This window comes from Falco cherrug, chromosome 5, assembly GCF_023634085.1.
Source record: "Falco cherrug isolate bFalChe1 chromosome 5, bFalChe1.pri, whole genome shotgun sequence".
NCBI classification, from domain to species: Eukaryota; Metazoa; Chordata; class Aves; order Falconiformes; family Falconidae; genus Falco; species Falco cherrug.
Window position 1 is genome coordinate 48,049,496 of NC_073701.1, and position 24,032 is coordinate 48,073,527.

Below are 24,032 nucleotides of genomic sequence, written 5' to 3' on the forward strand. Positions count from 1 at the left end.
ATGGAACTTGCTACTAATATGTAGTTGAAAGGGCTCATCAGTTGAGAGGGACAAAATCAGAATATGATACAAAGCAAAGCAAGGTAACTTTGATTTAATAAGTAAGAAAGAGTAAAAATTGGATCAAATCTAATGGTACAAAAGGCATGATCATACCCCAATAGAGTCTCTTGGGGATTCTGCTGTAGCCAGGGAGTTGGACAGCATTAACAGAAGAAAGACCTGTTTTTCGCTAATATTGTGTATCTTTAAAAAAAAAAAACAACCAAATTCGAGAACATTTATGTCAGGTGTTTACAGCAGCCATTTGAGTTTGCCAATGGTGTAGAAAATAATCTCATCTGTAGTATAGTTACCATTTTGGTCGACAAAGCTGAAAGGGAATGAATTAAAACTGGAAGCATGAAGACACTCATGTGTTTTAGCTCAGAAGAGTTTACTTTCTGGAATAGATTGTGTTGCTTATTTATAAAGCAAGATCTTAGAAGCGTTGTGTTTGTTCTCTAAAAAGACATAGGAAGATGAGTATTTCAAATGTATTCAAACTAGTAGTGAGGAGACTCTTCCTAGCTGTCAGGGGACGGCTCTGGAAGGCATCCCTCAATGGGAAGAGAGATGGCAAAATAATTACTTAAAGATATATTGACAAATATCTGAAGAAAATTGCATGATACAGTTTCCAGAGGAGACTGATTTTAATGACCCAGTACCATGTTCTTATGTTTCTATTGGTGGAGCAATTATGGGATGCAATGAAAATTTATTTTTGGGCAGATCATATTATAGCAAATCTTGAGATGTTTTCTTTTGTTTTAATGAAGCCAAGTTTTACTAAATTGACTGTAATAGTAGAATTTGAAATCTGAAATCGTGCTTTGCTTCCAACTTTAATCTTGCGTTTTGTTTTTGCAGGAGATATGCTTGACCTGCTGAAATGGAGAACCCACCCAGACAAAATTGCAGGTTGCCTCTCAAAATTAAAAGAAATTGATGGCTCGGAAATAGTCAAGGTATATACCTTTCTATCCTTTTAGATAGTATGAGGGAAATCATGTATTTTCATGTCACAAAAATACCTGTTTAGTAACAAACTGTCTTTTATTCTCTCCAATCAGTTTCTTCAAGATACACTAGACACTTTATTTGGGATTTTAGATGAAAACTCTCAAAAGTATGGATCAAAAGTATTTGATTGCTTGGTAAGTTTCGTTTTGTGATGATGCTTAACACTGCTTAAGAACTAAGAAAAAGAAAAAAAAAAAGCTTTTTTAATTTTTTTTTCCCCTCACATTTAGGTTCACATAATAAATTTGCTGCAGGACAGCAAGTTTCACCACTTTAAGCCAGTAATGGACACTTACATTGAAAGTCATTTTGCAGGAGCACTTGCATACAGGTGAAGTCTGTACTTTTTCTATCTGATTTGAATACTGACAGTTATTGATTGGTAGACTAAGCAGTATCAATCATTAGGTTAAACTAAATAGTATCATTAGAAATAAAATGCAATGCTTTTTTGAATGTCCAGACTTAGGCCATTAAAAAAGAGTAAATAACTTTTATTTAATAAATAACAGAAAGGTTACTTGCTAATGTTCTAACATTGGCTTAATTTTGAAATTTTTTTCTTCAGTGGATTTCTTTATCTGAATTACTTTGAAAAACACAGGAAACAACACCATCCAGCTGTAACTGTTCACTGACTGTGTAGAGCAGTGCACTAATGAGCATCACTTACTCTGCTGTACTCTATTTGCTACCTAGACTTCCATTAAAACCAGTGCAGTCTCACGAGGCTGTTGGAATAGCAGGGGCAGTCCATGCTGGCAGGGACTCTTCTGGCTTAACTGCTTGTGTATCTCTGTCAAAATCATTCTGCTGCATAAGTAAGGATGGTATTACTTCCTATTCATCAGAGATCTAGGTGACTTTCATCAGACTGAAAATGATCTGTAACTTTGGGCCTGTAGTAATTAGTGAAATCTAGCCGTATATTTTTGACTTTATCAGTGTTTCTCATGTGACCGTTGTTGGTTTGCATTTTACATGCAAAGTTAACCCTTCTCCCACTTCTGTGTTATAATACTTTCTGATGTGCTATTCTAGAGATCTTATAAAAGTACTCAAGTGGCATATCGACAGAGTCACTGAAGTGGAGCTGCACGAACACATACAGGAAGTACTAAAGGTAATAATAATCGTCGAAGGCAATTATATATTTGAATGATGTATTCATTCAGTACCACATGTTTACCTTTAGGAAATGAAGCAGAGTATATATAAATGATGGACTGGAAGTACCAATTCTAGGGAGCTGCAGACTTTTTCAGTGCAATCAATTTGTTCATTGTTCTTATTTGTCACTAAGTTCATCAATGGAGCTTACTGTCACTAGGCTCTGGAGCTCTGTGTTGCTTACTGAATGAGTGGATGTACATGATGTGGACGTGCATGAGTAGCAGTTAGATCTAAGAAATCAGATATAGGTTGCATTGGTGGTATTAACATATGTTGCATAACTTAATCTAAATGGCAGACATGCATGCTGACTTAATGGTTCAGTCCTGACACCAGGCAGTTCTACTGAAGATGATGGGTTTGGTTGCTTTTCTTGCCCCATTGTGTACCACCAACAGAGTATAGCGTGGAGTCAGGCTGAGTTGTGCTACACAGTAATCCCATTTAGGGCCAACGCTACAGTCAGGGAATAAAATTCAACATGATAACCTTCTGTGCTTTTCTATTCTGCTGTTAACTTGGGTGTCTTGCTAAAAAGGAAGAGCTGTACTTTTCATTTATATTCCAACTATTTTGCAACTTAATTTAAGATTGCTTTTTTTTTAATTATCTTGTTAATGGTTGATGGGAAAACAACTTTTAACAGGCAGAGAAATTCCCAGCTCAAAAGTTTTATCTTATTTCTTATATTGGCCTTGTATGTTTGGCTACATCTTTCTGTAGCCAGAGACATCCCAGGGATGTCGAAGGGCAGGGCAGTGGTGAAATTTTGCAGTTTTCCATTTGTTAAAAAAACAAGTGGTCCCTGGTTTGCAGAGATTTATGAATGGCAAGAGAAGAGCATTTCAGAGTGTGTGCTTCTGAAATGTTGTGAATGTTTTAATAGAAAGATTTTCCAGAATTAAATAGCATGGTGCCCTGTTTCAGACCCTTGTCATTGTTTGAATGATACAGTCATTGCATATATTCTATTTAAAGATGAGCTGGTTCATTTGTATATGTTATCTCTGATTTTGACATTTGTAGGCACAGGAATATATCTTCAAATATATAGTTCAGTCTCGAAGGTTGTTCTCTATTGCCACTGGTGGACAAAATGAGGAGGAATTTCGCTGCTGTATTCAAGAGCTTCTTATGTCAGTACGCTTCTTCCTGTCCCAAGAGAGCAAAGGAGCTAGTGCTTTATCCCAACTACAAGTAAGTTTTCAAGTGTGCCTTCCTTTTTGTCACTTTCCACGTGCAATGTAGAAAATGTGTGCATGTTCTTATCTACATTCCCAGGAAAGAAAATGTGGTTTTGTTAGGGCAAAATGACATTTTCAGCTTATCCTCATACCTTTTGTCCTATAGCATGAAATTTTCATACCAGCAGCTTCTAAATATGCTTGGCATAGATAATCCTAAATCTAATACATAATTTTAAGTTATATATTTTAATTATAGTAATTACATTGCTGGATACAAATAAAGTAATTTCTCTGTTTTGGGCATTTTACAGCTTAGTTTAACCATATTGGAACTGAAGAATTTTAGCCATACAAAAAGTTATTAGAGTTTTCGTGCTTTACAGAAGATTTTTAAGTCTTGATGAATTGTATGGTTTAATACTCAGCTGGTATTCTTTATTTCAATTGAGACTACTAAAATTGACTAGTGCTAAAACACAGAGGCAAAACAACAGGAGACAGCTCTCTATGTTAAGTGCTGTGGACTTACCAGCTTCTACAGCTCATAGATATACTGTCCTCTTCCCCTGTTTCTGTAACCAAAGGTGTTTAAGACCTGTTAAGAATTGTTAATTTCTTAAGCTCTGTAGAAAATTGTTCTTCCAAGAAAAGAGCAAATCAGAGAGAAAGGAGTAGCAAAGTTCTCCCATCTGATACCATGTTAAGCAGGTGGAGTGAAAAGGTAATAGCAAAATAATACAAAACCACCACATTTGGGATTCCTCTTCAGTATCTTTAACCTTGCATGTCATCTTTTCTGACAGCAGTATGAAGGTCTGAAGTATGAGTAGATTGTCACAGTCAGCAGAATTTGGAGAAGGGAATGTCAGTTCTAGCTTCCTTTCTCTGGCATTGCCCTCTTTTCTTTTCCGTGCTTTGTTTCCATATTCATTATGCTCACCAATGAAATTCTAACCCTGTTTTAGGACTATGGAAGTGAAGACTGCAGTAAGACAAGAGAGACAAGACTGCCAGTGCTGTCTCACTCTAAAATAAAAATGTGTATTATTAGAATAATTGAAGATACGGGGGCTGTTACATTACTTGTCTTAAAACAAAGCAAACCGAAACAACTCCACTCAAATCTTTTTGTTCTGATATCAGCTAGCTTCTGTTATCCTTTTAAGAATTTCCTCTCACATGTAGATCCTGAAGTATGTGTAAAGTATAAATATTTTTTGTTTATGTTGAATTTCACTTTCTCCTGGGAGAAATGAACAATAATTAGAAAATGCTTAAAGGAAAATAGTCACAAGTGTAAGCCTGTTAATGAATGTTGAGGATATTTCTTCTGAAAATGCAATCATTTTAAAGCTACTAACTACCCTTGAAATATAAACCCAGGCATTTTTCTACAGTTACTTAAATTTCTGTAGTTATTTAAATTCTGTAGATGTCAAAATTCTACTGCAATACCTGACTGTCCATTTTTATCGCTTTCCTCTAGGCTGTGTTTCTCAGCTCATTCCCATCGGTGTACTCTGAACTTTTGAAGCTCTTTGATGTAAGAGAAGTGGCAAATTTGGTTCACGATGCTTTGGGCAGCTTGCCAGCTGTCATGCATGGGGATGAATCTCTTCAGGCTGTTAAACTGCAGAGTATTGGGAAAACTGTAGAGAGTCACCTGTATACAAATCCAGGTAAGGTTACCCTAGGCTGCCTGCAGATAAGGAGCTAAAATTGTGTGCTTGGTACATGGGCCAGCAGGGCTGGAAGGAAGAGTTGCTCAGAGTAGTGTTTCCTAAGGAACAATTCTTGAAGTGCTGCTGAGTACAAGCTGCTCATTTACAAGAGTACAGTTGGTTAAATTTAGTGGTTTGTTTATAAAGACTCTTAAAATATAATTTTGTTTTGATCTACTTCTGGCACAAGGTCTCTAAAGGAAGTTCGCCTTACCCCTTTCAATAATTATAAAGGAAAAAGCTTTACTTAATTGAGGATTTTTTCTTTTGTTCCCCTTTGGGGGCAGTTCAGCAAACAGATTGTCACTTAACCATTAAGTCTTATTTGTGTAACTTGCTAGTTCAGCTCTTTCAATCCTCCATTTCTTAATGTAGCATTAGAAGGCTACACAAAGGCAATTGATACTTCATGCATAAAGTATATAACAGCATAGTTATTTGCTATGTAGAAGAAAAAGCTGCTGTACGGTGGTGAGCCTGACATTCTTTTTTTCTGTTCTAAGAAACCCATAGAAATGACCAAATATTAGGTTTGAGATGAACTAATTTTGAAATAAAAGAATTAAAATAGAAGAGTTTTAAAGAATTCTCATTTGTTAGTTTACTCACCAAAAGCTCTCTTGAGAGCTATCTGAGTGTTGGTTGATGTTGGAGTTCAGTAGAAACAGTAACTCTTACCATCTAAGGCATTAAAGATAAACACATTACAATGATGAAGGCTCTGCAAAAACCATGAGTATATGCATAAATATTTTGCATCAAAACAAAGGAAGAGATTCTAGAACACTTATTTTAAAATGCTTTAAGTGATTGTACTTTAAAAGTATGAGCTCAGAGAAATGGGTAAGAAGTATTGGATCCTGGCTACATTGCTTCATTCTGCTTACGAAAACAGCTTAACCTTTCACTTGTGAGCTTCCCTGGTGGTCCATTCTTGAACAGTTAGCTCTCCCTACAGCTGATTGATCAGGCCTTTGATACCCTGGGTAGATAATGACATGTTCATGGAGAAATCTTAATGACAGTCTAACTTGTGTTTTTCATTTTCTAGGCTACCTTGGGACCAGGTCACGTAATTTCCATTTTCCTCACATTATCTCAGTTAGGTCAGCCTAACCAGAAGATACAAATGAATGAGTGTAATAAGAGAGTTATTTAATGATGTGTAAGGGACTCTTGGAGACTTTATTGGAATTATAAATCTACTTTCAGCTGTATAACAATTTTTTTTTTGGGGGTGACTTCCTTTTTAAAAGTGTTAGTTTTTTAGTCAAATCCAGTTTCATTATTAATAAGTCATACAAGTTGGTTTGGCTATGAAAGCAATGAAAATTACATGTTAAATTTCACATGGAGTGCAGGTTATACACAAATTGAATATAAATTTCTTAGACCAAGGGAAAGTGATGTGAAAGACATCAGGCAGTAATGTAAGATGCCAATGTCCATGATAAGAAGCTCAGTCAAACACTTATACAGTATAATTTCAGTTGTCATAAAGTTGAAGGGCCTTGTGGAAATCAGCATCTTGGTCTCTTTGCCCTTAATTTTTTATCCCTTTAAAATACAAAACATAAGTAGACTTTCCCGTAGTCAGTCCCTAGAGGGAAGTCCCTTTAAAATCTTCTCAGGAAAATAAATACTGTACTAATGTGCAAAGTAAACTGTACATTGTAATGTGAAGTTGAGGCTTGCTGCTGTGAAAATAGTTGATTACCATCTTCCAGATGAAGATGAATGCTGCAAGCTGCGGTGCCAGCTAACAGGTTGGAACTAGACGGAACTCAGGAAATAACTATTTATTCAAACACCTAAAAATGAGGAGGGCACTTCTTAGATAACATTTTCTGTTATGTTTGCCTGGAAACAAGTGAGAATAATTTAGCATGGTAGTTTTACACATTTTGTTCTGCAAGGGCCTGAGGAGCTAACACATTAGCTCCCACTGCTGCAGAAATCAACTGACATTAAAGCTATGCTTTTGCTAAAATAGGGAGGTATATTGTTGAAAACAGAAACATCAGACATGCAGGGGTTGATTTCAGGTGCCCAAGCACAGATGTTTAGTACAATTACAGATGCATTTGATGAGTCTCTTCTTGCCTCTTTAGAGGCTTTGGTATAGCTTGCTTTTTCTATTTCAGTGATTTTAAACTTCAGCTCTTTCTATAGGTGACAACTACAGACATGTTAAAAGGTGTCTACAGCAGTTATCTGCCTAGCTCCTGTGAAAAGTTAGTGGATGTTAAGGCCTTAATTTACTTCCATTTTTCCCTATTTACTTCTGCATCTTTGTAGTATGCTACATTGGGTGTCTAGAAAGAAACAGATGACAGTTTTCCTGCTGATAAAGACTAGTAATATTACTATTATTTACTAGCAGTATTACTATATAATATTACTATTATTTGGAGTTGTTAGTGGATGTGTGCTTCTATACATACTTGGAGGGGATGGATTATGTATATTGCTGTAGTGGTTTGACCTTAACTGAGTGCCAGGTGCCCACCAAAACTACTCTCCCCTGTCCAGTTGAGGAGTGAAGTGATAGAGCAAATATAACAAAAGGTTCTTGGGCCAAGATAAGGACAGGGAGATCACTCAGCAGTTACTGTCATGGGCAAAACAGACTCAACTTCAGGAAAAATTAGTTTAATTTATTACCATTCAAATTTGAAAAACTACCTTCCCCCAACCCCTCCCTTCTTTCTGGGTTTAATTCCTGATTTCTCTCCTTCCTCTGCAGGAGCAGCGCAGGGACAGGGCCTGGGGGCTGCGCCCAGCCCCTCACACCTGTCCCTGCCGCCCCTTCCCCCTCAGGGGGAGGCTCCTCACACTCTGCCCGGCTCCAGCCCGGGGTCCCCCCCACGGGGCGCAGCCCTTCAGGCACAGACGGCTCCAGCCTGGGTCCCCCGCGGGGTCACCAGCCCGGCCAGCAAACCTGCCCCAGCCCGGGCTCCTCTCCCCACGGGGACACAGGCCCTGCCAGGACCCTGCCCCAGCACGGGCTGCCCACGGGGTCACAGCCCCCTTCGGGCACCCCCTGCTGCGGCGGGGGGTCCCCAGGGGCTGCAGGTGGGGATCTGCCCCACCGTTACCCTCCATGGGCTGAGGGGCACAGCCTGCCTCACCAGGGGCTTCCCCAGGGGCTGCCGGGGAACCTCTGCTCCGGGCCTGGAGCCCCCCCTGCCCCTCCGTCTGCACCGGCCTGGGGGGCTGCAGGGGTGCTCCGCTCACACAGCCTCACGCCTCTCGCCTGCTGCAGTTGCTGTCATGCAGTAACTTTTTGTCCTTCTTATATATGTTATCCCAGAGGTGCTACCACTGTTGCTGATGAGGTCGGCCTTGGCCAGTGGTGGTCCATCTTTGAGCCAGCTGTCATGGGCTCCATTGGACATGGGGGAAGCTTCTGGCATCTTCTTACAGAAACCACCCCTGTAGCCCGCCTGCTATCAAAACTTTGCCATGCAAACCCAATACAATTGCATACAAAAAATCAGCCTTTATTAGTACCTCTATAGTGAAGAGCAGAAAATGTTTTGCAAAAGCTTTGCAAATGATGCTTCACATCTGTGGCTTTTTTAGGCCAAGGGAGGACTTTCTCAGCCATACTTGCATTTTCTTTCTGCACTACAAGCAATTTTTTCTTTCAGCTGAGAGCAGTTACTCATAAAAGTTTTGAAACTGACAGTTCTGAGAACAGTGATGTGTTTGTGCAGTCATAGAGCAGGCATGTATGTATGGTTTCAGAATTGCACTGATATCTATTTGTATCAAGTATTTTTTATTCCTACCATCCTCAAGTCCAGTGGTTCTTCCAGTCAAAGGGGAGTAAATTGAACGAGTCCAAGTAAAACTATCAAAAGCAAGAGCAACTTCCTTGCTTCTCACTGTTGAAGGAGCATGCTGTTTATTTGAAATGTTCAATAACACTAATTCTTTTTTCAAGGAGACTGAAGTTTTGACCATCTGTTTAGATGTAGTCATTGAAGTGAATATCGCTTTTCTGAAATTAATCTTTAAAATATACTACAACTAAGAAAATTTTGTATGTCTGTGAAGGTGCTTTACCACTAACTGAAAAGCAGGGAGCAGGGGGTTGTACTGTGGTTTAAATATTAAATGTTAATGTAGTTTGCATAGGAAAGTCACAAGGACTACCCAGAGTAGTGTCTCTCTCTAATTATGGCAAGCATGTACTTGAAAAACTCTGTCATGATTTTTTTCCCCCCTTTCTGTATAATATTTGTGAAGGGCAAGCATTAGCATATTAAACAGTCAGCTAATTGGGCTTCCTGCACAGAAGAAAAATTAGGACAGTGACTGATGGCTAAGAGTTCTGATTATTGCACCATGCCTTGTGCTCATTAATTTTTCTATACACAGTGGCTGACATTGCAGCTGATAATTTTTAAGTAAAAGAGTAACCTGAGACAAATGTTGTACGTTGCGTTCTCCAAACATTCTCACATAGTCCTTGGTTTGTCTCAGAGGTGAATGTGCAAGCTCTCCTCTTCTGTAATACCACTACATCTGTCCATCTAAACAGGTCAAGACAGAGAGGTATTTAGATTATGGGCCTATGGGGAATATGTCTACAGCTGTGTTATATGTGGTGGTTAATTCCGTAACTGGCCCTGTTCCCTCCCATGTACAGTTGCAAGTCGTAAGATGCTTTTTGCTAATCTGTTTGGTCTTGGTAAGAAAGTTTGTGATAACTTTGTGGAGTTTTTGCAAAAGAACGATTGAATAAGGATGCTGAATTTTGCCTGAAATGCTTCAGGCCATGTTGTATGTAAGAGTTGGCTATTTACAAGTCAACTGTTGCCAAACGTAGATTCTCTGGTCTTCAAAATGGAGTTTGTAATGTTGCACTTACATGTAAGTAGTGCACAGATTAGTGGGCACCTCAGAAAAGGTACCAGATTGTGTGCATGCGCATCAGGAAGTTGCCTAGAGTTAACCAAGAAGAAACACCTTGGCACAAGGCTGTTGCTGTTTTCTCCTCACCTTCTGGGCTGAGGGATTTGAATTGTAGCAGCAAGAGAGGACCTGCTGTTTTCAGAGGACGTATGGGCCAAAGGGTAAGGCTCACACCAGTAATGTGTGAAAGAGCTACTGTAACTGCTCTGTGACATTTGTGGAGTTAAGTGATGATTTGAGCATTTGCCTGGGAATGGAATACCAGGTTCAGTGCTCTGTCAGCCTGGATTCAGCTTCCTATCACCTGCCTGTCAGGAGAGTACCCCAACCTCAGAGCCACTGGCTGGTGTACACAATGAACCCTTCATCTCTTCTCTTGAAGCTGGGTTACCAGATAGTCTAGAATTCAATATATGCAAGGCCTAACAGAAAGCAGGGAAAAGGAGCCATCCCTTGTAATGTAGAGGTTAGGTCTTTTTAATAGGAATGGAGAGTCCTGCTTTTTTCACTTCAGCTGAAGGCATTAGTTCTGTTTTTTCATCTACCAGTAATCAATAAGCAGATTTAGCAGTGGAGATCAGAAGCTGGCACTTTTCTAACCACAGGTCTGCACATTAGCAATCTTCCTGCCTGCTTTTCTGTTGACCCTATAGATCTTGCACTAGATGGGAGCACGGCAGCTGTGCACGCTTGACATCACAGACTACCTGCAGCAACACTTTGCAGAGCTTCTGGGTTTTAGGTAGACAAAAAGAAAATACCTTGTTGGTTTGGTTGAGACGCTTCTTCCCAGCTGCAGTGCTACAGACAAATACAAAATCTCAGGCCAGTCCTGATGAGATGAAAAACTACTGAGGCACTTGCAGGAGTAAGCGGTCGCTGGATAGAGGCTATTTGTTTCCCAGTTTTGGGTTTCAGTACCACTGGGTTTAGATTCATTGATGTCCTTTGGCCGATTGCTGTACAGTCTTTGTTTATATTTTTCTTCAGTAGGAAGATACAATGGAACACCTGAATAAATATAAGCATGGAAACACCCATTTAAAAAGAGCAAGCAGACTTTTTTCTAAAACAAGAATATACTTAAATACTGTGTACAAATCAACTTCTCTGTATAATTTCTCTTGTGTTATACACGTAGTTAGACAATGAAAACAAGGGAATAATAATGAAAAACAAGGTTAGTGCTGCATTTCAATAAGTGAATAAAGCATTCAATAAATAAAATCTCAGAATAAATGGGGGAGGGGTTGTCCCTTGTGATAAGAACAAAGGAAATATTTGAGGGGAAAGAAGTGTTTATAGAAGGACTAATCCACAAACAGTATCTGCTTGGCAAAATTGTTTTAAAGGAGTAATTTTCCAGTTAAAGTCATTTTTTAGGAAATAATTACATTAATGAACAAAAGAACTGAGTAGATTAATATATTTAGATAATGTAGCATTTAATCATCATTAAAATTTTAATGGAGGAAATGATTCAAGTACATTTCTTCAAGAATATGATTTCTCATTTATAGAAAAGATCTAAAAACAACAACAAAAAGAAAGGTACACTCATTCCATTTATCAGGTTCTAAGTAGGTGTTTAATGTGTTATTGCAAGTGTAGATATTGGGGCTCTTCCCAGTTAACATTGTCTTTTATTATAAGAAAAAGAAGCAAGAAAAAGTAGCAAGTTAATGAAGTTCTTGTATAATTTTGAGAGAATTCAGGACTGAAAATAGTACTGAAGAGCCGTGTTCAGAAAATGAAATAGAGGAAAGGCAAATCATTTTATGTAGACATCAGTAGTCTGAATTACTCATACTTAGTAGGAGTGAGGAATCTGGAGTGGCAATCCTGAAAGAAATCTGAAAGTACTGCTTCTCTGTAAAACGGAACTCATTTGTGTAATAGCATAAGTTCAGGATGAAGTATGTTGTGACCTGGGCTTGCAAAGGGATCCTGTTCGTATGGCAGAGAACAGTAGAGCATAATTTCACATTATTTTGAATACAAGTATTACTGTAGCTAAGTGTTTTTGTTTGGTTGGTTGTTGGGTTTTTGTGTGTGTTTGTTTGTTTGTTGGTTTTTTTTTTTCCATGACAGTTTAATAAATATCGGAATTTCCTGTTATATCTGGTGTATTCCACAGTGGTGTTTTTCTCCATCCGTGATATGACATACTCACTTTCAGCGTATTGTTTATTCTTCAGATATTTGCTTTAGCTTATTACAATTATGTAGTAAAAGCTTCTGCTTATCAAAAATATAGGTTAAAGCACATAAAAGCTTCTGCTTATCAGAAATACTGTTTTGGACAGAAGATTCATTTTATGTCTTTTTTAAAATTAAATGATTCTATGAGAAGCTCCTACTCATAAATTTTTTCATTTTTTCCAGATTCTCGATGCATTCTTCTTCCAGTAGTTTTACATCATCTCCACATGCATTTACAAGAGCAGAAGGACCTTATAATGTGTGCACGTATCCTTAGTAACATATTTTGCCTCATTAAGAAGAACAGCTCAGTGAGTAAACACCATGTCACATCCGCAAGGTGTTGAACTTCTTTATGTGGCTCAATGACATTTAATGACACAAACTGGACTGTGACCAAGAGCATTTTAAAGAGTTCTCTGAGTAATGATTCTGCGTAAACATGTCATTTTGATTTCTCATGAGCCTTTTCTTCACATGTAAGATTATTATTTTAATTGCAGCATATAGTGTTCTGCCAAGTGTTCTCTGACTCTTTTTGAGTGTTGTGTTGGACAGAAAGAAATGTCTGCTTTTTTAGAAGCATTCTCTGCTGTGGGCTGTTTAGTCATAGGAAATACAGGGGTATTTAGGTACCTGATAGATAGATAGATAGACTGATAGGTGTATTGCAAGAGGGGTTGCACTTGGTTCTTAGTTGATAAAATTTGTGGCCAGTTTCTGATGCTTGTGTTTGCAAACTCATCTGTGAAGACTGCATGTGAGAGTTCTGTTGCAAATATGAAGATAATTATAAGTTCTGACAGGCAAAGTGATATAAGACAATTGAAAACAAACATTGCCTGTAGTTAGTGCAGTACATGCATACCAATGCCAGCATGTATTGTATTGTAATGCATTAGTGAGAATTGTTTTATGTGTTTCTTCTTTTCATACCACAGTCAGTAATTACATTTGCTCCATCCATGAGTTGATATGGATGCGGCTTGCAACTTTGGCACTGTAACAATGTTTTCATTGCAGCTGCTCCTGAATTAGTATAATCCATCACAAGATAAAGTGATAGATAATAAAGCGTAGCTGTGGATTTGGACTGGGAGAAAGGCGTACGTGTCTGCTCTTAATTTCAGGACATCTTTCATTTGGAGTCACCAAGCCAGAGTTGTACACAATAACAAGTGGATGTCTGCAGAAAACTCTCTCCAATGTTCAGGATAACCAACTATTATTTTTAATAATCCTTGAGTCATTGAGACAGTGTTAACGGCTTGGTGACTTTGGTATGTTTTTTTGTAGATCAGTTCAGAAATTCCTTCCTTCCACAGTAATCAAGATAATTTAAAGACTGGGGAACAAGTGAATTTGCAGTCAGGCAGCTTTGAAAATGAAGGCCATTGGCCATTCTAATAGTAGTTTGTGCATGAGTCCTTGCTGTTGATACAGTTCCTAAATACATTGTATACTGTTAACAGTTGTTTGATGCTAGATGAAGTAACAGAGAACACAGCATGACACTAGACTTACCTTGAGTCAGAACAGGAATTTTGGGTTTTGTTACAAATCATAGGCTTTGGGTGTGTAGGAGAAAAAAACAAACAACAACAAACTATAAACAACAACAACAAAACCCCATTTCTACACCTCTATGTCAGCAAAGTTGATTGATCTGTTTGTCAGCTGAGTTTTAGTTTGGTTGTGTGCATTTGATTATGAAGCGTTTCTTTCTGTAAAGAAATGTCATCTTAAATTGTGGATAAAATTGCTCAGATTGAGGTGGTGGTGTCTGCTGCAGTGGAGCCAGAGAGCATTGAAGCAGGGAAAACATATTTCCATCTGAATTAAAAAGGGAAAGTAACTACAACTTGACTTCATCAAGTGTTTTCATGCGTGTAATTAGGGTATTCATGGTGTCTTTTGGTGGTGAACACTTTGGTTCCTTTGTATTGATGCTGCATATAAGCAGTTGTAGGCTTAAATAAATGACTAATTTGTTTGTGCTACTCAGTTGATGGGAAGCAGCATAGCTGGTCCTTACTGCTGAAGCAGGTCTTGAAGGCTGAACACCATCTGCTTATTTCTGGTGATGCTTTCAAAGTGTGAAAACAGAATTATACTTATTGGAGTTTAAGCCTCTCTTGGCAATTTCCCCTGAAAATATATGGACATTACCTATAAAAACCTTGCCCAAAAAGTTCTTTATGTTATTTACTGTTTTCTTCTAAACATTAATGAAAAGTAGAGCTATGCTGATTTGATGAACACTTACACATTCAAAGTCATCCCTGTAACTGTTCCCTATGTTTCAGTACAATTTAATTTATTGAAAACTGTTAGGAAAAATGCAATAGAATTAAACAGTATCTTAGAGAATAGTCCTTGTTTCTTGAATGTGACATTCGTAGTGAAAATATAATTTGTTTCTAAAATGACATCAAAGGAAATATGTCTGTAGTCATCTTTCCATTTTAAAATCTTTAAATATTTAATTTATTATTAAAGGAAAAATCTGTCCTGGAAGAAATTGATGTGATTGTAAACAGCCTGCTAGATATTCTGTTAAGGACCATACTAGAGATCACCAGCCGACCACAGCCATCAGGCTCTGCTATGCGCCTCCAGTTTCAAGATGTGACTGTAAGTTTCTTATAACAAAATAGCTCATAGTTGCCTCTGGTATACTAGATTTCTGGCGTTGTGTTTATATTGTAATTCACAGTGTAAGACTTTGTGTATAAAACAGAGAAAGAGGAGAACAAAGAAAAGTTTTCTTGCATTTTATTAATTTTCAGTGGAAATAGTAATTATTTTTTTCATCAAATTACTTTATAAATTATGGAGGAAAAAAACCCCAACCAAAAGATAAAATACTTATTGAGACTGTTTCAGTTCAATGATTATTTCATTATGGGTTTTTTGCTGACAAATTTAGTAGATTTCTGAAGTTCTCTTGAAGTTAGAATTCCTGAAAATGGAAGAGTATCAATCAATAACTTTTCACTTTCTTAACGGCATATATTTTTACATGATGAAACAGTTCTAAAAATGCTGCATTATCTGTGAGGGTAACTTGCACAAATCCAGATTCATTAATTGAAAGACATTTTGTTGTTTTTCATGCTGAGCATTTGAGCTTCATTTTCTATGACATGAAGTAGAGCATAGTCGGGTTTAGAAGATTAGCGAATGATATTTTACTCAGCCTGCTATAACAACTCATGCAAATTGGAAAGTTGAAATGTAGGTGTTTGCAGAAAAGTCTATGATGAGCATTGATGAAGCAAAATGAAGTTTTATTTTGCTTTGTTTTCAACAAAGTTCCCAGTTTTCTTTTGAAGGGCAAATGAATTCTACTAATGTAGCAAAGGATATGACCCCAATATGAGGTGAGGGGGTAACATTTTTTGCAGAGAACATACTATGCTGTGTGATTTACCATCTCATTATACACTTAATTAATGCCCAGTTTTTACACTGTAATGGTTTTCATAAATTAATAGATGGTTGCTTTTCAAACCAAAATTTCCTTTAGATCAAACATTTCAAAAGCATTTAATAACTGTGCAAGGAATGTGTTGTTGGGGTTTTTGTTTGTTTGTTTTACTTTATCCCACAGAGAACAAACATTATATGAAGTGTTCTATGGAGCTGACCAAGCTTTGTAAGAAGATAACATCATGCTTTAATCACTGTGATTCAGCACTACTATACATCTAAGAGTTTGGGGTTTTTTTTCTTTAAATTCAAAATTAGAAAGGTACGCTTTGTGGCACATCAGGCCATCGCAAGGAAATCCAAGCTGAAGTAAGGATTGTAGTATTAGACTGTTAGTGTAGGAAAGCTCTGAGCTTATTGGTTTCTTCCGAGATACCCACTTGCTTGCAGATTAAGTTTTCATAAAACACCATGACAGCCTAATTCTTTCACACCATCAAAAAATTAGGCTCTGAAAATGCTTTCAAGTTGCAAAATTTTCTTTTTATGCATCAAAAAAGCCATGTCACTGTCACCACAGGCTCTCAAAGAATACTTAATGTGGAAGTGACTCACAGCACAGCATAAGGCAATTACATACATTTATGTAGAAACATCGTGCAGTATGGGCTTATGGCAACACATGGAGCCAGATTCTTGGAACTATTTGTAGAGTAAGTATGATAAAGTACTCAATGTGAATACAGCAGCAGAGTCTGTTCCAGTATGTTACCATTATTTCAAGCTGCGTGTATCATAAGATATTCTTTGTGAGATGTATTATGGCAGCACGCTGGATTTAAAAAAAAACAAAAAACAAACCAAAACCAAAACCGAACCAAACCAAAACCAACCAAAAAAACCCCCAACCTGCAAAAAGTAATTTTGCATTAGATGTAGTCTTCCTTGTGGAAGTAGTCCCAAACTCATCTCAATGTGATCTTTCAGGCCCACGTGTCACTGTTCTTCTGTACAAAGCAGCAGCATAAAAGCAGGCAGCATCAGGCTGTGTGCTGCCATGACTGCACATTTTTTTTCATCTCAAGTAGTTCTGATAGCTTGGTACCATTTCAGTTTGCAGTGAGAAATCTTGTTAAATGGTAACCTGCAAGATGGGTGTGATGCTTTGAACTGAGCACAAATAAGACATGGATTCAGGATGTCAGTGTTACAGATGTTGCACTAATAAACATTGAATTTATGCAGTGGTAAAAGTGAAACTTCTGCTTTAGGATATCGGTGATTAAACCTTTGGATTTCCTTAAGAAAAATGTATTTGCATATAAAGAGTTATCAAAAAGCAATCAAAAGTGAACCTTTATTCATTTCAGATCTTGGAAGTTCAGTCACTTCAGAACCTAAATGAATTTCAATTTAATTGTGAGCTTCATGTATTTTAATAACTGTGCTCCTTAAATAAGACATGAAGAATTACTTTGGGATTCTACCTAAGTGAACTGGATAAACTGCTTAGCTTGACTTATGGCACTAGAACTGGATCCTAAATGGTTTTTGTCAAGGTTGTTAATGTGTGTGGAGGGGTTTTTTTGTGCATGATTTGCAAGTTAGTTTGTAGCTAACACTGGCAGATATCTTACAACATACATTTTTATGTTGAGTTCAACAAATGCGGCTGCATGTTCATTGTTATTTTTAAAACCAGCTGCCTGTATAGCTACCTACACTTGAATTAAAAGCTCAAATTTAAAGGCAGTTAACAATTAGCTAAAGCTTGTACCCTTTTAAACCTAATCTGTCTGTCAACAATAATAGTAAAACTTTCCTCGATGGATTGTGATTTTTAATATAGTACTGTAAGTCAAAGTAAGTGTGGGAACATAGAAGGACGGTGACTGGAAAGGACTGCTTAAAATGCTTAAGCAAAAAGGGAAGCATTCAAAAGGTTCATACTCAAATTGTGTCACTCAAGCTAGCAATCAGGTAAGCTTACACCCTTGTTAATTACACCGTTATTATTAATAGGAAGAACCTATTTCTTCCCATAATGTCTTGATCATTTGATTGCTCACTGGCAATACCCAGTGCAGTTCCCTGCTCTTTTGTCCCTGAATCCCGTGCTCTTTGAAGGACAGCCTGGTGAATGTGCATCTATAGAGGCAGGGAGGAATGTACGCAGCAATGCAGTAAGTCCCTCAGCTGCTGCCTGGAGCATCCCTTGCCTGCAGTGTGGAACATGGTGGAGTGTTAATCCAGGAACTGGGACTGTAGCAGAGAGTGGTCTTGCCCTATGATTAAGATCAACTTCTAGATATATGTTTTAATGAGGAGTCCCTCTATTGTTTCAACGAAACTTCTGATCACAATATTTTCAAAGTTTTTTCAGTCCTATAAATGAGTTTTCTTTTTGACAAATACTGTTTTTTGTATAAAAAATGTTTTGAAAAATTCCCCACTAATGCATATAAAACAATAGCATTCTTCCCAGAATTGTTGCAAAATATTTTTGCTATGCTTGTTTCAAAACTGACTTGACTAAGAGGTGGTAATTTTAGCAATACAAATAATCTGTTTAAAAACAGATACAAGGGAAACAAATCAAAATTTTACTGGTTTAGCCCTTCTGGAACTATTTCAAATAGATTTTGCCAAGCAAATAAACTGCATTTGAAGAAAAATAATTCATTAAATGGGAGAGAAGTTCATAGCTAAATTAAATATTTTCACAAAATATGGAGTCTAAGCCTAATTGTAGATTAATTTCCCTTGCATTTGTTGATTATGTTTAAGTGCTTATAATGTGACAGTTTGAAGTACAGAAGACATTAATCTATAATATTTCTATTCTTGGTTTATCTAAACAGGGGGAATTTGTCTCCTGTTTGTTGTCACTCTTGCGACAAATGACTGATAGACATTATCAACAGCTTCTTGATAGCTTCAGCACAAAGGAAGATCTGAGGGTAAGTAACAGAATTGTCTTTCCACTTGTTCGGGTCTCTTTTTATTTATCTTTTTAGTTTGTCACCCTTTAAGATATTCCTGTGCTTTGATGAACCACTTCAGTATTTAAATACAATCTGGTTTTCATGTTGGCTAACTTTTGCATAGGCTTTCTTCTGTACTCAAGTCCACTCTTACAGTGGGGATAGGATTCTATTGCCTCTGCAATGACAGCAGGTACAATAAGGATGAGGGGGGAATAAATAATTGCTTTAAAGCCATAAAGTTAGTCTCAAAGCCTGTTTTAAAAATTATGTCAATCAAAGGTTACAAAGTTCTGCTTGATTCTTCCTGACAGGCAGTTGTTTTTTTGTTTGGTTTATTGTATTTGTTTATTTATTCATTCATTAAATTATCTATGGCAATGGAAAACATGCAGCTTGAAAAATGCATATTTGACTACCTCTCCATTTTTCTTAACTGAGCAGCAAGTCCATTGGCAGGAGGACCTGTCATACCTGTAATGTCTGTCTGCTTAGTTTGATATGAAAGTAGCTGCAGAGCTCTTTCAGGGCAGCTTCTACCAGTTTCATCGATTGAGTTACTAGGTTCATGGAGGTACAGCATTTTTAAATCCTGTTTTTTTTGGAGGACAGGAGTGGATTTAAAAAAAAAAAATCCCGCATGAAGATATACACTTAAGACTTCCACTCTGCTAGATCCTGAAGAGCTTATATAGTACGAAATCTGATCCACACAAGAAATTTTGAGGAATCACTTAGGCCTGTTATTCAGCCAGTGATCCCAGGTAGGAAAGTAATCAAGTCCTAGTATAAGAGTATATTTTTAGGTGTTACTCTTAAATGACTGTTCAATAAGCTTACATACTTCTCTGAAAAGGAAGGTCTAGTCATGGTGTAATTTCAGTTTTCCTTAAATTCCTGATAGCTGTTTAGAGCTGTTCTGAAGAGAGCATACCATCTGTGAGTGCGTTTCTTTGTAGTGATGTGGCCATATTGAGCTCTGAAGATAGAAAACGTGGCTAAGAAGTTACCATGAATTGAGTACTACCTAGGAGTTACATAGGGTGGATGATTTTTATACTAGCATTACAGCATCTGTTTTCACCTAGCATAGTTGCTATCCTTAGGCAATTTTTAGTATATTTTGTAGAACCTAGGCTTTTTTACTGAAAATACTTTTGCTTTTGTCTGAGTTCTGAGCAGGTTTACATTGCTAGGTTTAGTTTTTTATATTTCCTAGAGGTTTCAAGCTTGGTTTCTGTTTGTATCTATGAAATATGGTGTTGAGTTTATTCAGACTTTCTTGCTTCTAGAACATGAAAAAACTCCAGAATTAATGCTTGAATGGTGTCTGATTTGACACATTTAAATTCCCCCCACGCACATACCCTACTATTATAAAGAGACTTATGGAAAGCAGCTGGAGCCAGTGCCATCAGCAATCAAAATAGAGGTCTGAAGAACTCGAGTCCAGAGTTTATTTCCATTCAGATCTCATCAAATCAGCATCAGCTCCATCAGTGATTCAGTGGCAGTAGGTTGATCGTAATTAATGCAGCATTCCTTCTCTTCTGAATCTTAAATAATATATTTTTTTTTACTTCACTTGGAAATATCAAATATCACTGAAATATGTATCACTGAGAGCAAGAAGGGAAGGTGAGAGCAACTGTGTGAGGCTGACGCTGATGTTAATCATGGAGTGATTGTGTATGACTTAGGCTATCTAAGCCCTTTTGCCACTTACCTCAGTATTTTCCTGCTTCCTTTGCCAAGTGTGGAATTCCTTGGTATTTTATACTGCTTTAAGATCTGCTTCTTAGGAAATTACGTCAGTATGACTAAATGGAGATTAAGAAGCTGTAAATATCTGCAATAAGACTGTTTTTTTGTCAAAGATGCTTTCAGAGGCTGAACTAGTAGCCATAGTTAATCTTGTGGCTAGTATGTACTTTGGGATACTTCAGTGGTAACTACCATCAGCTTGCTGTATTTTGAATCCTCTTTTTTGCCCCCCTGGTCAGTGATGTCAAAATGGATTGGGTCTTCCCTAAGCCACACCACAAGTTACAAATCTGATACTGGGTTTGCAAGGGACTTACCCAAATGTAACCCAGGCCTTTGAATTGCTATCTGATGTGCTTTTTTGCTTTGACTACCTCTGTTTATAAATAATGGTTTATACTGAACAATTAGACACTGATATAACAAGAAATTTCTTCTTTCTTCCAAAGTAATTCTCAAGGTGAATGTCAAGTGCTTGCATGTTTGCAAAGCATTTGTGATACTATTAAAAAAAATACCCACACCATACCACTTCTCCAAACAAAAATTAACTCATGCAAGTACTTTTAAAAAGGGAGTGTTGTCATTCATTCTATCAGAATATATTAGCAGTTCTTTTTTTATTATTTTTTTAAAGCAGTCTATACCAAAACTAATAAAGGCTGTTTCCAGCTTGTTAATCACAGTATAGCAAAATGGAGACTTTGTACGAATGTCACGTACACATTTTTATATGACATGCATTCAAGTGATGCTTTAAACAAGTGGTTATTTATGGAAATATTTCCTCTATTTTGTAAATAAATTTCATTTAAGTAATTGATATGGTGACTATTTTTATTTTAGTTAGTTCTTTGAGTCAGTTTTTTCCACACAAAGCAGAAGATAGAAAAAGTGTTTTATAGTTGAAAATGTGCAAATGAGGTAAGAAAGGAATGACAGGGTATTCATGGCTGAGTGGTAGCACCAGAGACTATTCTTCATTCACTTTTTGAAGCATTTAATTTAATGAGGCAGTAATTTTAAATGCTTCCTTTTATCTTTCAATATTATTTTAAAGATATGCTCCATTTGCTTACCACAAAATACCATCTTCTTCTAGTAAATGTAATTTATAGTAATTTATAGAACAGAGGCACCCTTGTAGGCAGCTATTTGCTGCTGCAAAAAAGCTCAGATACAATTTATGGCAAAAGGTAACAGCGGAAGTTATAAATAGGAGAGAAGTGAGAAAGTGAATGAGAAAAACAGTATGTTAGCACAATGCAGCTTTGACCACAACAGCATGGTTTTCGTTGATATGTGTGGTTTTTTTAATTAATAGGTTAAAAGAAGATAAAACAAACAGGTAAACCCTTGCCAGAAAGCCTAGTTTTTATCCATTGGCAGTGTACCCTACATAATGTGGCAGAACAGATATACAGGAGAGAGCTGATAAAGGAAAAGGTAATATTTCATAGGGCTGCATGGAAACCTTAATAGTTAGTTCTCTGATCCCTCTCTTCCAGCTACAGGAACCTGGGCAGGATAAGGTGGTTGCCAAACCCTACACCAGGTGCAATTTATTCCACTGTTCTTTAATGACTCCTTGAACACAGGCTGTGTGAGGTCTGCAGGCATGGGGAATGCTTCTGGTGGGCAAGCTCAGTTGTAGCCACCATCCTTCCCCTGCTATGCATGGACATGTGCTCATGTATGAAAGTACTGAAAGGATGAGTGCTGGGGCAGAGGGATAACTCTAAAATAAGTATTGGGTGGCTTCTGATGTAGATTGAAGAAGCAGTGAAGGAAAGAAGCTCTGGGAAAGGAATTTGACATGGGGTGGATGAGTTGTCCAGGCAGACAGTTCGCTGTCAAACCGTCCTCTTTTTTATGGGCACCTTGGCACTCTGCAAAAAGCCTGAGGATGCTTTACAAAGACTTGATACCAAGCAGCTTGCTAACTCCACGGTGTGAACCAAAGCAATTAGCTTCAAAAGTAGACTGTTGACCCAAACTGAAATGCTATATAGGTGTACCCTGAGAGATCCAGTGAAGTCTGACCTGCTTTACGGAGGATTTTACATGCATACAGGGAGATGTGAAAGAAATTCCAAGGCAGTTTTTCATTAAATGAATAGTTGGTTTTCAGTCTTTCAGAAAGCCATGCTTCTCACTTAATCAGTTTGATAATTTCATCAAGCAAATGTTGCTGCTGCAGTAAACTGAACTGTGATACTGTGATATTAAGTGGTATAAGATAGTACTAGAGCTTAGGTACACTAGGTAGGAATATTAAGAGATTATATTTAGAGTATGTAAAAGGACAAAATTACTTCCTTGCTGTCTCTGAAGATAGAAGACATATGAGACATTAATTATATCTGTACTCAACCAACCAAATGTTAGTTCACTTATACTGCCGGCAAAAATGTTTTTTAAATGTTAAAATATGTTACTAAATCATTATTATAGAATCACAGAATCATTTAGGTTGGAAAAGACCTTTGAGATCATCAAGTCCAACCATTAACCCAGCACCGCTAAGTCCATCACTAAAGCGTTTTGCTAAGCACCACATCTACACATTTTTTGAACACCTCTGGGGTGGCAATTCCACCACCTCCCTGGGCAGCCTGTTCCCATGCTTCAACACCCTGTCAGTGAAGAAATGTTTCCTAACATCCAGTCTAAACCTCCCTTGGTGTAACTTGAGGCCATTTCCTCTTGTCCTGTCACTTGTTACTGGGGAGAAGAGACTGACACCCACCTGCCTGCAACCTCCTGTCAGGTTGCTGTAGAGAGCGATAAGGTCCCCCCTGAGGCTTCTCCTCTCCAGACTAAACCACCCCAGTTCCCTCAGCTGCCCCTTGTAAGACTTGTGCTCCAGACCCTTGATGAGCTTCCTTGCCCTAAATGTTATGTGTTAGGCAGAGCAGATAGAATTGTGAAAGTAGATACAATTTTACACTAAGGGAAAGGAAGGAATTCAAAACATAGTTACAAAATTGATCTTCCAGGAGTGGTACTTCATAGTAGTGTCTTGCGACTTTTGGATCATGAAACAAAAATGAGTGATTGCATCATGCAAAGCACGAGGCATTGTAATGCTGATCAAAATATTTTATGAAATAGCTATGTGGAAGTGGATTCCTTGGGAGTGAACACTGGCACTGACTATCAGTGAGCAGTGCAGACCCATGAGGGATACCAGGACATTAATGGCAAAATGTCAGACTAATCGACTGGTGTTTTATCCTTCGGTTATTTTAATGCTTATAATGGATTCCTAGGGAAATATATTACCAAATACAGGAAAAAACTATTCATGAAAATAAAAATTTGCTACAGGTCAATTCTGTAAATAGAAGCTTTATAGTTGTATGTTGAAAAACTTGCAAATGAATATTTTTTCTAAAGTTTTTTTATGAGTTAACTGTTCCTGTTACATTTCAGCTTTGAATTATACTGCATTTTGTTTATGTTTTTAATATGTACTGTAACAGAGATCTTCAGTCTTCCTCAGGCTTTTCAAGTCCACATTTTGTATCTAATATCACTTACCACTAAATTAATGACACTTTTCTTTTTTTCCTGTTAAT

General features: G+C 37.4%; 1 protein-coding gene across 4 annotated transcripts in view; it reads left to right on the plus strand.

The window, feature by feature from the left end:
- Positions 1–24,032, plus strand: part of DOCK4 (dedicator of cytokinesis 4) — a 257,352-nt gene that overhangs the window by 171,398 nt on the left and 61,922 nt on the right. For all 4 annotated transcript variants that reach the window (XM_055710583.1, XM_055710581.1, XM_055710582.1 and 1 more), the window contains exons 18-26: positions 913–1,010; positions 1,116–1,199; positions 1,296–1,396; positions 2,107–2,188; positions 3,265–3,435; positions 4,912–5,104; positions 12,455–12,582; positions 14,771–14,905; positions 18,565–18,663. In XM_055710583.1, the coding sequence (XP_055566558.1) occupies positions 913–1,010; positions 1,116–1,199; positions 1,296–1,396; positions 2,107–2,188; positions 3,265–3,435; positions 4,912–5,104; positions 12,455–12,582; positions 14,771–14,905; positions 18,565–18,663 (1,091 nt within the window). The remainder of the gene's footprint in view (positions 1–912; positions 1,011–1,115; positions 1,200–1,295; positions 1,397–2,106; positions 2,189–3,264; positions 3,436–4,911; positions 5,105–12,454; positions 12,583–14,770; positions 14,906–18,564; positions 18,664–24,032) is intronic.